This window comes from Pongo abelii, chromosome 5 (genome assembly GCF_028885655.2).
Source record: "Pongo abelii isolate AG06213 chromosome 5, NHGRI_mPonAbe1-v2.0_pri, whole genome shotgun sequence".
In the NCBI taxonomy this organism is placed as follows: Eukaryota; Metazoa; Chordata; class Mammalia; order Primates; family Hominidae; genus Pongo; species Pongo abelii.
In genome coordinates, this window is record NC_071990.2 from 32885631 (window position 1) to 32903058 (window position 17428).

General features: G+C 45.0%; 1 protein-coding gene across 2 annotated transcripts; it reads right to left on the minus strand.

Annotated features, from left to right (window-relative positions):
* Positions 1-1788: 1788 nt before the first annotated feature.
* LOC100457574 (HLA class II histocompatibility antigen, DQ beta 1 chain) lies at positions 1789-8671 on the minus strand. Of its 2 annotated transcripts, XM_002816748.6 has the most exons (5): positions 8465-8664; positions 6756-7025; positions 3973-4254; positions 3349-3459; positions 1789-2155 (listed from the first exon to the last, which is right to left on the minus strand). In XM_002816748.6, exons 1-5 carry the CDS (start codon positions 8571-8573, stop codon positions 2142-2144), a joined length of 786 nt encoding a protein of 261 aa, XP_002816794.4. In that variant the 5' UTR covers positions 8574-8664; the 3' UTR covers positions 1789-2141. The 2 variants fall into 2 exon arrangements, with proteins under 2 accessions (XP_002816794.4, XP_009240005.4); XM_009241730.4 differs by lacking the exon at positions 1789-2155 and having other exon boundaries at positions 3275-3459; positions 8465-8671.
* Positions 8672-17428: the final 8757 nt, after the last annotated feature.

Here is a 17428-nt window from a genome sequence, read left to right on the forward strand (position 1 = left end):
GGACACCCTGGACAACCCAGCACATACCTTCCCCATTTCCCCAAAAGTGTTACTCCCTTTTGATCCCTATGGTGAATGACAATGCCCACCCTGAAGAAGAGGACAAAATTGGCACAAAACTTTTGACTCCATTCAGAATTTTGCTTGGGGAAAATTCAGACCATAACCCTGGGGAGCAGAATCTCAAGTGTTGGTGCCTCTTTGTGCGCCAGTGTCCCTGTCTGAGGACCTGCATGACAGCCTGGAGTACAGGAGATGAAGGTTCCAAGGAGACCTAGTTCTCCATTCTGACCTCATCCATAAGAAGGAAGAGCCTGCCAAAGACTCCTCAGGCCCAGTGTGTGGGTGAGGGAGAAAGGAAGATTCGATGTCTGCTTTCGGGGTCATGGCCTTCCATAACCTCGCAGAAGCTCTGACTGTCTTCATGATGAAACTCAGAGACTGACTGAGATGTAGACCAGCTTCAGGGCTGGGCCCACATCAAAGGGGCCACAGTGTGTAGTGACCTCCCTCATAACTGGGAAGAGAGTGTCATCAGGAATCAACAGGTTATGACATCAATGACAAAGGGAGCTCAGACAAGGAGTGGAATGACTGTGAAACAGGTACCCCCAGTGAGGGACCCTAGAACCAGAGGGAGCACTGCCATTTGTCCTGTGGGCTCCACAAGAAACAAACTGCCCCTTACACCCCTCCACTGTGAGGGGGCTCTGGAGGCTGAGGTGCTCCACATGGCTGGTGTAGACATCGGCACACTGGAAGTCATTTCCAGCATCAGAAGGATCTGGAAAATCCAGTCTTCCTTCCTAATAACAGAGATGGGCACAATGCTGGCTGTCAGCATCCCCTGCACAGGACAGTGTGTTTGAGAGGTGTACATGTTACCCAGGCTTGGCCAATCAGAAACTTTCCTAAAGTTGTTAAAACACTGGTAGACATTCTAGAAACATATATAACAGAGACAGACAGACAGACACACACACACACACACACACACACACACAGAGCAAGAGAGAGAGATGAGATAAGATGTGAAGTGATAAGGAAGAGAAATGCAGAAAAATAGATGCAAAAAGAAACACGGAGATAGAAAAAGTGCAGATAAATAATGACAATGGATTAGAAAAATAGAAAGGCAACAATGTAATGAGAGACGCAACAAAGGGGCAGAGACAAAGATGCAGAGAGATACACAGAAAGAACTATACAGGGACAAAGAGACACAGAGAAAGAGAGGCAGATTCACAGATAGAGATATAACAGAAAGAGAGAGGTGAAGATCTCATTGTGTATCTGGAACTAGTCACTTCTGAAATCAACTTGACTCTAGGCTTCCTTTGTACCATGATCAAAATATATTTGGGTTTGTATCATTTAGAATCAAAAATAGTACTTTTATTGCTGGTTATGCTTTCTTAAGTAAAAATTATTCTTGATTGATGAGACTTGCCAGAATGTTTGAAACACCAGTGACCAAGGGTCACTATATCTGTCCCCAAACAATTCCACCATGCTTACTTACACAGCACTCATCAAACCAGAAGAGAGGCTGGGATATTCTCAGGCCACTGCACTGAACATCAATATGAAAGAACCATGAATGATGTGACAACTGAGTTGATTTTCTACCTCCTCTGCCCACCCTGACTTTGCACCCCAAATTCTTTCAGTGTCTTTTCAAGGTACAACCCTCCTTCTAGCCACAGGTTGGTTGGGTCACCTCAAGGTATGTTCCCTCATTCTGCAGTGATTTCCTGCCTCTGCTCAATTAAGGAAGTTGAGAATACAGATAACTCAGGATCATGTTTAATTATGTAAAAAAGCTCTAAAGTCAGGTAATGGTTTTCATGTGCTTGTCTTGAGCAGTCTGAGGAGAGAATAGAAACAGAAACCCCTTGGGGCCTGAGTAGACGCAGCTGGCCATGCACAGGCAGAGGCTCTGGGTCAGTGCAGGAAGCAGAGTGACAGCCATCCGCCTCGAGGTGGGGATGAAAGGAGATGACCTGGTGGCTGCGTGACAGCCACTGTAGAACTCTGATCTCAGGGGGACAGGCTGACACAGGCAGCTGGGAATTCTGGGCAGGGACAAGCAGGCATTACAGAAGAGTGATAACCAATCCCAGTTAAAACAGTCTCAGGAGTCAGTGCAGGAGCCCTGGAGAAGAGAGAAGAGGGATGATCGGCACAGGGTACGCTGGTGGGCCTGCCATCTCCCCCACCCCTCAGGGGCCCCCTGCAGCTTCAGATAGAGAAAGCTGAGGTCCAGAGTGTATTATCGTCACCTCCCCCAAGATCTGTGCAAAGGTGAAATCAGCTCATGAGGACACAGAACTTCAGCTTGATGCAGATGTGTAGGAGGTGGGGGAACAGCTGTTACTCTTCTGGGGAATATGAAGGGTTCAATCTTTTTAGGAAATGGGATGATACCTCATCCCTACCACTAGCAGCCTCTTTCAGTCACTGGAAAATGCCTACAGGCAGTATCCACCAAAATATGGCACAAAGTGGGCATCATCCTAGTGTCTAACATTTAAGCTGTGGTTCTGGCTCCACATTTCACACAAGAAGTTACCAAAGTTAAGGCTTGGTTCTGGGGAACAACCTCTGGAGATTCCCAGAAACTGGCAAAGTTTGACCCTAAGTCTTGATCCTCATAGCAGCAAATATACCATGAACAGAGACCACTGTGGTCAGGTACACTCAGCTCATGCTTTTCCCTCTTACACCTGTGCCCTCCACACACTGGATCGCAGCTAAAATATTACCTGCTGGTGGAGGCCCTTGAGGTCTTACAAAAGGAAGTTATGCAGAGAAAGGTCTCATTACACAAACAGCCACTCTCTCACCCCAAAAGAAAATGACACATGTGACTTAATTAAAGTTATATTCTCTTCCCACCCATGTTCTTCAAGGCCTTAAGCACCCTAATTTAAAATCCCCTAAAATAAAGGAAATTGCCACTAGAAGGCAAGGAGGCCGAGGCTCTGACCCTCTTAATGGAGGAAGTTTTCCCCTAAAATAAAGGAAATTGTCACTAGAAGGCAAGGAGGCCGAGGCTCTGACCCTCTTAATGGAGGAGGCTTTTGGAAAGGAGCCAGTGAGACAATGATGAACGGTAAGGACGTCCTGGAATAAGCTCTGTCAGTCAGCTCTGTGACAGGGCTGTCCTTCAACTAGTAAAATCAGATTCCAATGCTTCCTCCAATCTTGTCCTGTCTCCTCCCACCTCCAGCTCAGCTTTCTTCCTCTCGGGGTCAGGAGGAAAGAGCTACATCTAGAGACAGGACCTCTCTGAACAGAGGGTCCGTGTCACAGCCCATCTTCCCCTTTTCTCCTGGGGTTCCTCACCTTTCTGACTCCTGTGATGGATGATAAGGCCCAGCCCGAGGAAGATCAGCCCCAGCACGAAGCCTCCAATGCCACTCACCATCTTGCTCTGGGCAGATTCAGATTGAGCCCCTGAGAAGCAGAGCCTGAGTGTCAGTGTTTGTCCCCATACCCCATAGTATCCCTGCCGAGGAGCTGAAGTCCAGTCTGAGATGCAGGAGGTGAAGGCGTCAAAGGAACCTAGTTCTCCATTCAGACCACCCCTAAGGGAAGGAAAGGCCAGCCAATAGGTCCTTGGATACAGTGAGTAGGTGAGAGAGTGGGGAAGCAGATCTCCACTCCTCAGGAACTCATCCATAAACTTAGACCCTAAGATCCCAGTCACCAGCCCTAATAATCAGTTCCTCAGAGCAATCAGGACTGGGATCCAGAGCAACAGTATGTAGAGTAATTTCCCTAGCATCTGGAAAGGTGATGAGATCAGGATTCTTCTGATGCACTCGCCATGGAACTAGTGCTCTAGTCTCCTGTGATTCCCAGCTTAGTAGTGACATCAGGGATAAGGGATGGGAAGGGATGGGTCAGAAGGAGCTCTGCCCTTTGTCTTGTGGGGCCCATAGTAACAGAAACTCAATATCCCCTTACGCCACTCCACGGTAATGGGGCTCTGGAGGCTGGGGTGCTCCACGTGGCAGGTGTAGACGTCTCCACGCTGGGGAGTTATTTCCAGCATCACCAGGATCTGGAAGGTCCAGTCACCGTTCCTAATAAGGGGGGTGGACACAACGCCAGTTGTCTCCTCCTGGTCATTCCGAAACCACCGGACTTTGATCTGGGCTGGATAGAAATCTGTCACTGAGCAGACCAGCAGGTTGTGGTGGTTGAGGGCCTCTGTCCTGGATGGGGAGATGGTCACTGTGGGCTCCACTGAAGGCAGTAACAGACAGGAAAATACATAAGAGTGAGATATGAGACCACACAGCATGTCCACCATGAGGAAGGGTCCCTCCTTGGAACCAGAGTGGAAAGATACCTGGAGTCCAAGTCTTGGATTAAGATTCATTCGTCAAATATAAATATGACAATCACTGAGAATCCAAAGACAAACAATACACCATGGTCCCTATCTTTATAGATAGAATGCGCAGTCTAGTAACTGACACCCAAAAACAGAAAGAATGTTATTTCAAAAGTTTGTAATATTTGAAAAAAAAATTAGGCAGGCCTTGAAAACAAATAACACTGATCAAACATCATGTTTGCCCATAACTCAATTCCTTTATCTTCTCATATTGCTGCTCATAGTAAAAAAAATGGCACACCTTTCCCTGCCTCTGTACACAGCTCACCCTTTACCTTTCAGGCCACTTTATTGCATTTCCTTTATTCTCTTACTGTGAAACTATAGTAAATATTTAATGTATGCTTTCTTTATTTAGTAATATGTTCTCTCATTTTCTTTTTTTCCTTAATTTCTTTTTAACACACAAGTGAGTTTAATTACTGGCTGTCTACCCTACTCCATTCCCTTGCTATTGAGAATTCTTGTTCTGAAATCAGACATTATCACGTATGTTCTCCATAGAAAATATTCTGAGATCCATGCAGAGGTCGGCCTGAGTTAATGAGCCTGTAATGAGAACATATACATTTGCTGAGGTCAGCAGGTGGCACCCCAATTAAACGGCACTCTTGAGCCATCATCCGGAAGGAATCACAGTTTCTGCTTGGACTTGAACTTTTCTTTAGGTTCTCCTTCCTGGAGGCCAACTGAAATCACAGTCAGCTATGTGGCCTTATAAGATTTGTTCATCTTACACAGATTGGGAGTAAAAATAGAGGGCACAAATTTATGAGACAAGATGATAAAATAAATTTTGTGGAAATAGACCTGAAATAGCAAAAATATAAGTACTTGCTGGCATTAGGATGTAAGTCAAAAGAAGGCAAGGGAGTATAAAGTAAACTAAAAGTTTTGTGAATCTGCATAGGTAACACTGGAGTCAGACTAGGGATTGATGATTAATCATGAATTTTCAATGCCTTGAAAGTATCATTTTGTCCCATTAACATGGAGAACAAACAGGAATAGACTCATTGCTGCTTCTGGTCAAAAGTGACTTTAACAAGGCTTTACATCTCTTTGACTCTATAGATGTGTAGTGAAGAATATAACGTTTTGTACCTTGGGAGGCTTAAGGTCTTGGTGAGTAATTGTGGGCTGATTACTTAAAGTGTTTATTATGTACTAATATTAGGATATATAAAGTGGTGATGCTAATTTCCAATGCACAGGTAACTGCGAGTTTAAATGACATAACATAGATGGTATTTGATAAGGCAACTGTCTAGAAATAAGTGCTCACTAAATGGGTAAAATTGACTTTCAGCATGTTTATTCCTGAAGTGGATAGTGATGGGGTGAGGGGAGAACCTAGGCCAAAAGCAACCTGAAACTATTTTTATCCAATAATTTAATGGCTTCAATCCATTTATTCCAAACCTTCTGCTCTTTGCATTGTGCCATTTGTTCAGCTTTTCTAAGAAATTAAAACTCTGCCTTACAACATCATTCAAGCGTAGTTTTTATTTTTAGCCAACACTTTTTCCCTCAGACTTTGTATTCACAAACTCTATTAAGATCCAAGTCAATAAGAGTTTACTTTAAAGCATTAAGCAAAATGACAGAAAATAATTAATAAAGTCCATTTTTAAGGCTCTGTTTACCTCTGTTTTTTCTTGAACCTAAGTGGATGGGCAGCTGAGTACATTTATTCAGTAATTTAACAGAAGATCATTGAGCTCATACCACATGCCAGTCAATGTGTCAGATACCAGGCATGCAATAATTAAAACATTCTCTCCCCTCAAAGATCTCCACCATTAGTGATAGCCATGTAAGAAAACAGAATTATGATGAATAATGATTTGAAGCCAAAAAGTCAAAATATCTTATTTCACAACTGTAATTGCCGGATGCCCTGCGCGCAGTTGTGGAGCAGCCCTGACTCCACCAGGCCAAGCCTGAAGCTTCCTGCTGCAAGAGCTGTGCACGTGGGCCTTGCTGGGCGGGGCAGTGCTAGTGGGGCAGGCGGGCAGGGAAAGAGGGCGGGCATTCGGGGCAGAGAGAACTGCTTAGCGAAGGTAAGGCACGAGGCGAGAAACGTACAGAGCAGAGGACTAGGCCGACGGACGCGGAGGCTGGGGAGACACTAGGCAGTCTGACCAACTCCGTCTGTACCCCTGCTCTGCCCTAGATCCCCGCCCCTCTGATGCACCTGCCCCACCACCCACGCCGCCAACTCCTGTCCCCTGGGGTGGAACGAACAGGGCTCAGGTTCCAGAGGCCGCGCCCCCCTCGTCCCTCCCAGCGCAGAGACTCAGGCCCCGGCCAAGGGTGGGCCTCGTGGAGAGGCGACAACGCTCACCTCGCCGCTGCAAGGTCGTGCGGAGTTCCAACTGGTAGTTGTGTCTGCACACCGTGTCCAGCTCCGCCCGTTTCGTCTCCAGGACTTCCTTCTGGCTGTTCCAGTACTCGACGCTAGACTGTCCCAGAGGCGTCACCGCCCGGTACACCCCCACGTCGCTGTCGAAGCGCGCGTACTCTTCGCGGTTATAGACGTGTCTGGCTACCAACCGCACGCGCTCTGTCCCGTTGGTGAAGTAGCACATGCCCTTAAACTGGACCACGAAATCCTCTGCGGGGAATCACCGGCCGGTCAGTCAGGCCCCAGCCCGGCCCCAGCCCGGCCGCCCCCGCAGCCGCCGCGCTGACCCGCCCGGAGCTGTGGAACCGACCGCGCGACCTCCAGTTCCCGCCGGCCCGTGCCTCACGCTCCAGATCTGGGATCCGCCCGGCGGCTCTGCCCAGCCCTGCCCGCCCTCTCACGGGTCTTCGGGAATCTGCCTTCCTACAGGCAGGAAAGGGAGGAAAGCCCTGTCCCTGCCTGAGCCTGTGAATCCAGAGAAGAGGCAGTCGGGCTGATTTTACACAGACCTCTGCACTTTAGAGGGATCAGGGCGTTCTCGCATGAAATCCCATTTTCCACGGAGCTCCTGGGAACCTCAGAGATAAAGTTATCCACATAAATCTGGGAGTTCAAGGGAATGACGAAACAAGTCCAGGAATTAAGCCTGTCCTCGTTCTGATACGCGTATTCTCTTGGTCCCTGGGTCAAATACCTTCCTTCCCATGCCTGGATTTACCTCCCAAGTGCCGTGTGAGGTTCACTCACTTCTGTGTTAGAAAGGACCTACACCTCTGAGTCCTAGAAAGAAACATTTATTCATGGAAAGAGCACAAGCTTTTGAATTTGATAAACTACATTCCAATTAAACTGTGGCAGTCACCAGCTTGGGCAGGTTATGTAACAGAATATCCATATCACAAGTATAATTGTGTAAAAGAAAATCATGATATCTACACACACGATGTTAGAAGGAGAGAGAATTTATGTAAAGTATTGTTCTGTGCCTGAAATGAGTGCTTTCACAATATGTGTTATTTCCCTTCTTTACATCCTCCTTTCTGCTAAATTCAGTCCACCAACTCGGGTCTCTGAATCCCACTCAAGTCACCATTTGCCCATAAATCAGTGAAACTTGAAGATCCCCTGTCTGTGGTCAGTCAGTCAGCTTCGCTCAGCACCAAGATTTTGCCTCCACAAACGCTCCACTCGGTCAGGAATACAGACAACTTTTCCTCAAATACGGAGACTACAGACACAATTGCTGCCTTACATTTCCCAATGGAGGATCTCATAATGTTTAGTCCAGGCAAGGTCTTGGGGCACGCTGAAATGACAAATCCTACTGTGTCTTTGGAGAAATTCATATCTTCAAAAATAACCCCATGCTCACTTTGTCCTATCACTGGTAGTAAATGTACACTTTGTCTCCTCTTTCCTCTCCTGTCTCCTCCTCTTCCAGGCTTAAGCCTGTAGGATGGGGATTGGACTGTGCTCACCTCATCACTAAAAGATAAATGGGAATGCAACATAGCTTTCTTTCCCCAGACAGAGGAAATGTTGATAAAAGATTGTGTCCGAGATCATGGAGATCACCATCCCCGTACCCCAGCCCAAGGAGAGCCTGTTCCTAGAGTGGCGGCTCTGGAGAGCAGCTGCCCTGCACTTACCAGGAGACCCTCTGCCCTCAGCCACTGGGGTGCTCAGCATCGCCAGCATCAAGGTCACAGTTGCTGCCCGAAGGCCTCCGGGTATCCGCAGAGCCTTCTTCCAAGACATAATTGAGACAAAGGGAAAAGTAGTGGTAGTCAACACAGCTCGGACCTGATGGATCTGATGTACCTGGCAGAAAGAATAAAAACCTGTGGATGTTTCCGTGCATGGTAGGATTGGAGGAAAAGAACCAATCAACACTGGAGCTGAAGGACCTCGTCTGTATCTGGGCAGACATTTTTTTTGTGAAGGTTCTCAGTCCAGTGCCTGGCACTGTGACGTCTTCAAATTGCACTGGATGAACATCTAAGGTGAAAATTTCCTCTCAATTATAGAAGAGCTGAAGAATGAGTGCCTCAGGGATTTTGAGAGGTAAAAGAAAAATGCGATTCAACAGTAAACATCTATGTAATATTGATTAAAAACCAGTTGTTATTATACTTGGGATTTTTAATAAAGCAAATTAAGTGGGGATCATATTTCAGGGGAGAGAAAATTACTGTCATAGAAATTTTTACTGCTCTTGTCTTAGACATGCTGAAGAGCCTTAAGTTTTGGTGAGAAGAGCAAAGTTCTTAGAAGGAAATAATGGTGAGTTGCAGTTCCACCACTAGTGTGCTTTAGGAGAGTCAACAAATTACTGAATTTATTTTTGCCCCAGGCTCCTCTTTGTAAAATGTAGGTCATGTTTCATGCATTTTACATCTAAATCTTCACATATACAAATTTAAGATTAATATGACTTGTTTAATATTACAAAAATATCCTCAACTGTTATGTGTAACTATCAGATTAATATGTGGAACAAGAAAACAAGCCAAAAAAAATTGACACCCACCTCTGCTGGTAAATGATTCTCCATTATGCAAGAATATATTGTATTTATGCTCTTCGAGTAAAAGTATTTGAAAAGTTAATTAAGTTGACATTTCTGTTTTAAGTTCTTCAGCTGTTTAAATCCTCCCTGAACCATGAAATGGGTGCATCTGATATCAGCAAAGGCACAGTACACAAACCTTTACAGTACTCAGACACAGTCATGTTTAGTTTTGAAGAGAGAGAGCAAAAGCTGTAGAGAAGCATTTCCTAGGTCCTGAATAGTATTAATGATGGAGAAAATGTTTAGTCACAGATTGTACTGTACCAGCCCTAAATATCAAATCCCAAATGGCAGAGGTATCAATGTGTTTTTTTTTCCATTTTTTTAAATTTATTTAACAGTTCCCTATGGACATATCCACATCAATGTGTTTTTATAAATAAACTTATAATCAGGCTCCTCTTGCCAGTGACTAGGGGCAGTACTAATGGTTATAAAGCAATTAGAACAATGCCTGGTGCGGGCGGCAAGCCACCCAGGTGCTGAGGCAAGAGACTGAGGGCACGAGCTGTTCCAGTATAATAAAGAAAATATATAAAATAAGAATAGTTATACTAGATATAGATCATAGATATGATTATATATGAATATCATTAATCATTAGTTTGTAGCAATTACTCTTTATTCCAATTTTATAATAATCTTCGCTCTACAATCATAATCTAGGAAAAACCAGGCCATACAGAGATAGGAGCTGAAGGGATATAGTGAGAAGTGACCAGAAGACAAGAGTGTGAGCCTTCTGTGATGCCCAGACAGGGCCACTAGAGGGCTACTTGGTCTAGCGGTAACGCCAGCACGTGCGAAGACGCCCGTTGCCTAGCGGATCTTGGTCTAGGGAGTCTCCCTTTCCCCAGGGGAGTTAGAGAAGACTCTGCTCCACCACCTCTTGTGGACGGCCTGACATCAGTCAGGCCCGCCCGCAGTTATCCGGAGGCCTAACAGTCTCCCTGTGATGCTGTGCTTCAGCGGTCACATTCCTGGTCCGCTTTCATGTTCCACCCTGTACACCTGGCTCTGCCTTCTAGATAGCAGTAGCAGAATTAGTGAAAGTACTAAAAGTCTCTGAAATGCAGAAATAATGACGTAAGCTGTCTCCTCTCTCTCTCCGCCTCCGCTGCCAGACAGGGAAGGGCCCCTTGTCCAGTGGACACGTGACCCACGTGACCTTACCTATCATTGGAGATGGCTCACACTCCTTACCCTGCCCCCTTGTCTTGTATCCAGTATATAATAGCACAGCCTGGCATTCAGGGCCACTACCAGTCTCCGCATCTTGGTGGTAGTGGTCCCCTGGGCCCAGCTGTCTTTTCTTCTATCTCTTTGTCTTGTGTCTTCATTTCTACCATCTCTCCTCTCCGCACACAGGGAGAAAGACCCACAGACCCTGTAGGGCTGGCCCCTACAGCCTGGCAAACATTACTTCTGACCTCAACCAAGACAATAAATATCTCCACCTCTCTTCTTCTCTCCCTTTCTCTCTTTCTCTTCCCGAAATTTTAAGTTCTGCTTTTAAAGTAAAGAATACAATCTAAAATCAGAATATAAGTTCACCAGGTAAAAAGAAGCAGGGAAGAGGCAACAGCAAGAGGTTTGCAATAGTGGCACATGAAAGCGTTGAGCCACTCCAATATTCTGTATTATTCAATGCATAATTCCAGAGTACCTGAGACTGGGAGAGTTGCCACTGGGCGTCCAGCAGCAGTGGTGTACTCAGGATCAGGGTAAACCCAGTCTAAGGAGGGTCTCCACTGCTGTGATGGATGCATAAAGGAGGAACCATACTCACACCTGGAATGGAGTTGAGGCAAGGAAGAATAGGCAGAGAGACTTGAAGGTGCCCTCAATGTCCTTCCTCAGCCTTCACCTCAGTGTCCCTCAGAATAGAGGTCTCTAATCCATCCTCTCCTTCCTGTCTAAGGGAAAAACTTCCGGCAGGTTTATTCTGAGGCAAAGGCTGTGTCAGACCTGGGGATTCCCCAGTCTCACAGGCCTCTTCACACAGGCTTTTCAGCTAGCAACAAGTGTCACTTTAGAGCCTTTTTCTGATTGGCTAAAACTTCACTGGAAAGGTTTTGCATTGGGCTTCTGCCAACTGTGTCTGCCTGACCCAGCCTTCTCTACAGTTGTCTACCCTGGCCCTATCCCTGCTGCATTATTCAGGGCATTCAGGCAGAAAAAGGCCAGAGAAGAAAGAAACTAGGTCAAGCATCCTTATTCCGAGTGTCTTACCTGAATCGCCTGCCCAGCCTCTGTGGGGGCAGAGCAATTAGAGCATTTACCCCATACGGGTAAATGGGCTAAAAAGTCACTGCCATTAGTAGGGAGGGTCAGGGTTACAGTAGGGAGACTCTCTTCAGGGGACATCCTCTCTTCCTTCAGGTTGGAAGAAAAAGTTGTGGACCCCTTCTTTGTGAAAATCAAGGGAGAAATAATCTTCCCTGGTCAGCATCTCTGGGAATCTATGCTTGGTCAGTGGATTTGAATGTGAACATAGGAGCCATCCTGTCACCAGAAGGACCATCCAGGACCCTACCCTGCATTTACTTCAGGAATCAAGAATCACTGCATATTCTGAAAGGTTCTGTGGCCTTCTTAATGCCAATGGTAATATAAGTAGGAATGCTGCCCCCAGAATATTGTTTTCCTTCAATTAAAATTTATCAAGCAATTATCCCTAAATTTTTAAAAATCTTGGTGAAGCTTCTTACGTATTTCTCTTATATCAACTTCTAGGTAACCAGCTATATATAATAATTTTTCATGGCACATATAAACTAGGTCCTTTCTCTTGGCACAAAGTTATCTCTTTAAAATCTCAGTCTAGAGAATCTGAAGAAAGAGCCAAATCAGTAGCATTCAGGGACTGTGTTCAGACAGTGCCTCCCACAAGCAAGTGGCCATGGCGAAACTCCACGGTGGAAGTCAGGTAAGAATTGGAGGATGATGGAGAGTGAAGGAGTAGGAGTATGGGAAAAGCTTTAGCAGGAAGATAGAAAATCAGGTGATACAAGACATTTGGAACATTTGAGGGGAAATGAGGAATGTGGGTGATCTTGTCACAGAAGCCCAGAACTCACCAGTCCCATGGCTCCTCATGCTCTGTGAAAATAGCCCTGGAAGACAGAAGACTGGAATGAAAACCAAGCTGCCTGCAGTGGATATGCTGTACAATGAAGCTTTGTTTCCTGATCTATATTTTCAGGTTCCCTCCTCCTGTCAATCTCCTCATCCACACATCGCCTCAGTTGGACCACTGGTGATTAAACCACCGGGAGCTAACCTACACATGTCACTCTTTCCAACACACCTCTGCTTGTCTCTACTTCTGGTTCCCTAGTGATGCCTGGGATATATCCAGAGACAGCTCTTCCCCCAGCCTCTAGATTAGTAGTCACCATGCTCCTTCATTCCCAGAAAAAAATATTTATCTGTGAGAGCTTTATAATGTCTCCTTTTTCTATAAGTTCTTACCAGTAAAGAGAGGCCCCAATGTTCAGCCACATAAAAATATATATAGTTCTTGTGTACTTAAACCCATATCCAAGTACTCAAAAACTCATATGTCCAAGAACTCAGCTCAAGGCCATGGTTCATGCCAAACAGCAACATTAGCAGTAATATTCTGGGGAGAATACTCTTACATCCTCAAATAGGAAAACTTAAGATATTCCATTTTAACCACAATGACATATCACCTCGCATCTGTCAGAATGGGTATTATCAAAAAGACAAAAGATAGCAAGTGTTAAGGATGTAGACAAAAGGAAACATTTGTACGCTATTGGTGGGAATGTAAATTAGTACAACCATTATGGAAAACAATATGGAAATTCCTCAAAAAGTTAAAAACAGAACTATCATATGATATAGTAACCCCATTTGCAGGATGTAGACAAAGAATTTAAAATTAGTATGTTGAAAATATACCTATACTCCTATGTTCCTTGCAGCATTATTCACAATAGTCAAGGTATAGAATCAACCTGTGTCATTCAGCAGATGAATAGATAAAGAAAATGTGGTATGTATACACAATTAAATCCTATTCAGGCTTTAAAAAGAAGGAAATCCTGTTGTAAGTCAAAAAGTGACTGAGGTAGGTCTCAATCAATTAAAGGTTTATTTTGCCAAGGTTGAGGAATACACCTGGGAAAAACACAAATCACAGGAGCATCTGTGATCCATGCTTTTGCCAAAGAGAGTTTTGAGAACTTCAGTATTTAAAGGAGAAAGTGCAAGCAGGAGTGGAAGGAGAAAAAAAAGGAGGAAGAGTAGGCCATGACACAATTGGTTATATTCCTGAGTCTTTGATTAGCCGCAGTAAATCTACATTTTACCTGTGAAAAGAGAGTAGAGGAAAAAGTTGATTATAAATTATGTTATGCTCAGTAAATCTACATTTTACATAAAATTAAGGAAACATGAAAAGAGGGAAGGAGTAGAGGAAACGAGGTTATGACACGGGGTTGTGAAATTGCCATTATCTGTTTGGGAACAAAAGGAAGACAGTATTGTTGCCTCAGTCCTCAAGATTAACTTTCCATTGGCATAGTGAGTTTGGGGTCCCAAGATTCTGTTTTTCTTTCACACTATTATTTGTGACAACATGCATGAACCTAGAGGACATTATGCTAAGTGAAATAAGCCAGACACAGAAAGACAAGTAATGCATGATCTTACTTATATGAGGAATCTAAAAAATCCCATTTTTGAATTGAATTTTTTTTTATTTTATTTTATTTTGTTTTATGTTCTAGCATACATGTGTAGGACATGCAGGTTTGTTACATGGGTAAACGTGTGGCATGGCGGTTTGCTGCAGCTATCAACCCATCACCAGGCATTAAGCCCAGCATGCATGAGCTGTTTATCCTGATGCTCTCCCTGCCCCTGCCCCTGCCCCTCACAGGCCCCAGTGTGTGTTGTTCCCCTCCCTGTGTCCATGTGTTCTCATTGTTCAGCTCCCACTTATTAGTGAGAACATGCAGTATTTGGTTTTCTGTTCCTGCATTAGTTTGCTGAGGACAGTGGCTTCCAGCTCCATCCATGTCCCTGCAAAGGACATAATCTCATTATTTTTTATGGCTTCATAGTATTCCATGGTGTGTATGTACCATATTTTCTTTATCCAGTCTATCACTTATGGACATTTGGGTTGATTCCATGCCTTTGTTATTGTGAATAGTGCTTCAATAAACACACACATGCATGTATCTTTATAATAGAATGATTTATATTCCTTTGGGTATATACCTAATGATATGGTTTGGCTGTGTCCCCACCCAAATCTCAACTTGAATTGTATCTCCCAGAATTCCCACGTGTTGTGGGAGGGACCCAGGGGGAGATAATTCGATCATGGGGACTGGTCTTTCCCATGCTATTCTCACAATAGTGAATAAGCCTCACAATAGCTGATGGGTTTATTAGGGGTTTCTTCTTTTGTTTCTTCCCCATTTCTCTTGCCATAGCCATGTAAGAAGTGCCTTTCACCTCCCACCATGATTCTGAGGCCTCCCCAGTCATGTGGAACTGTAAGTCCAATTAAACCTCTTATTCTTCCCAGTCTCCAGTATGTCTTTATCAGCAGTGTGAAAATGAACTCATACAGTAAATTTGTTCCAGGAGTGGGGTGTTGTTGAAAAGATACCTAAAAATGTGGAAGCAACTTTGGACTGGGTAACAGACAGAGGTTGGAACAGTTTGGAGGGCTCCGAAGAAGACAGGAAAATGTGGGAAAGTTTGGAACCTCCTAGAGATTTGTTGAATAGCTTTGATAAAAATGCTGATAGTGATATGAACAATAAGGTTCAGGCCGAGGTGGTCTCGGATGGAGATGAGAAACTTGTTGGGAACTGGAGCAAAGGTGACTCTTGTTATGTTTTAGCAAAGAGACTGGTGGCATTTTGCCCGTGCCCTAGAGATTCGTGGAACTTTGAACTTGAGAGAGATGATTTAGGGTATCTGGCAGAAGAAATTTCTAAGCAGCAAAACATTCAAGAGGTGACTTGGGTACTGTTAAAAGCATTCTGTTTTAAAAGGGAAACAGAGCATAACAGTTCAGGAAAACTGTAGTCTGGTGATGCAGTAGAAAAGAAAAACCCATTTTTTAGGAAAAATTCAAGCCAGCTGCAGAAATCTGCATAAGTAGCAAGGAGCCTAATATTAATCCCCAAGACCATGGGAAAATGTCTCCAGGCCATGTCAGAGACCTTCACAGCAGCCCCTCCCATCACAGAACCAGAGGCCCAGGAGGAAAAAGTGGTTTTGTGGACCAGGCCTAGGGTCACCGTGCTGTGTGCAGCCTAGGGCCTTGGTGCCCTGTGTTCCAACTGCTTCAGCCATGGCTGAAAGAGGCCAATGTACAGCTCAGGCTGTGGCTTCAGAGGGTGGAAGCCCCAAGCCTTGGCAGCTTCCATGTGGTGTTGAGCCTGCGGGTGCACAGAAGTGAAGAATTGAGGTTTGGAAACCTCCGCCTAGATTTCAGAAGATGTGGGGAAACGCCCAAATGCCCAGGCAAAAGTTTGCTTCAGGGGCAGGGACCTCATGGAGAACTTCTGCTAGGGCAGTGTGGAAGGGAAATGTGGGGTGTTAGCCCCCACATAGGGTCCCTACTGAGGCATTGCCTAGTGGAGCTGTGAGAAGAGGGCCACCATCCTCGAGACCCCAGAATGGTAGATCCACTGACAGCTTGCACTGTGGGCCTGGAAAAGCCACAGACACTCAAAGCCAGCCCTTGAAAGCAGTCAGGAGGGAGGCTGTACCCTGCACAGCCACAGAGGCAGAGCTGCCCAAGACCATGGGAACCCACCTCTTGCATCGGTGTGACCTGGATGTGAGACCTGGAGTCAAAGGAGATCATTTTGGAGCTTTAAAATTTGACTGAGGCTGAGCTGAGTGCGGTGGCTCATGCTTGTAATCCCAGCACTTTGGGAGACCAAGGCTGGTGGATCACAAGGTCAGGAGATCAAGACCATCCTGGCTAACATGGTGAAACCCCGTCTCTACTAAAAATACAAAAATGTTAGCAGGGCATGGTGGCGGGTGCCTGTAGTCCCTGCTACTCAGGAGGCTGAGGCAGGAGAATGGTGTGAACCCGGGAGACAGAGCTTGCAGTGAGCAGAGATTGCGCCACTCACTCCAGCCTGGACGACAGAGCAAGACTCCGTCTCAAAAAAATAAATAAAAATAAAAATAAATAAAATAATAAAATAAAAAAATTTGACTGCCCCGCTGGATTTCAGACTTGCATGGGCCCTGTAACTCCTTTGTTTTGGCCAATTTCTCCTATTTGGAATGGCTGTATTTACCCAATACCTGTACTCCCATTGTATCTAAAAAGTAACTAGCTTGCTTTTGATTTTACAGGCTCATAGGTGGAAGGGACTTGTCTTGTCTCAGATGAGACTTTGAACTATGGACTTTTGGGTTAATGCTGAAATGAGTTAAGACTTTGGGGAACTGTTGGGAAGTCATGATTGGTTTTGAAATGTGAAGAAATGAGATTTGGAGGGGCCAGGGGAAGAATAATATGGTTTGCTTGTGTCCCCACCCAAATCTAAACTTGAATTGTATATCCCAGAAATCCCATGTGTTGTGGGAGGGACTCGGGGGAGGTAATTGAATCATGGGGGCAAGTCTTTCCCATGCTATTCTCATGATAGTGGATAAGTCTCACAAGATCTGATGGGTTTATCAGGGGTTTCTGCTTTTGTTTCTTCCTCATATTCTCCTGCCACTGCCATGTAAGAAGTGCCTTTCACCTCCTGCCATGATTCTGAGGCCTCCCCAGTCATGTGGAACCGTAAGTCCAATTACACCTCTTTTTCTTCCCAGTTTCGGCTATGTCTTTATCAGCAGCATGAAAATGAACTAATACACTCAGTAATGGAATTGTTGGGTCAAATGGTATTTCTGGTTCTAGGTCTGTAAAGAATTGCCACACTGTCTTCCACAATGGTTAAACTAATTTACATTCCTGCCAACAGTGTAAAAGTGTTTCTTTTTCTCTGAAGCCTTGACAGCATCTGTTGTTTCT

Coding starts and splice junctions, on each gene's coding strand:
- LOC100457574 (XM_009241730.4), bottom strand. CDS start 8,573: ATGTCTTGGAAGAAGGCTCTGCGGATACCCGGAGGCCTTCGGGCAGCA. Junction 4,255..6,755: donor CACGACCTTGCAGCGGCGAG/GTGAGCGTTGTC, acceptor TACTGCCTTCAG/TGGAGCCCACAGTGACCATC. Junction 3,460..3,972: donor CCCCATTACCGTGGAGTGGC/GTAAGGGGATAT, acceptor TCTGCTTCTCAG/GGGCTCAATCTGAATCTGCC.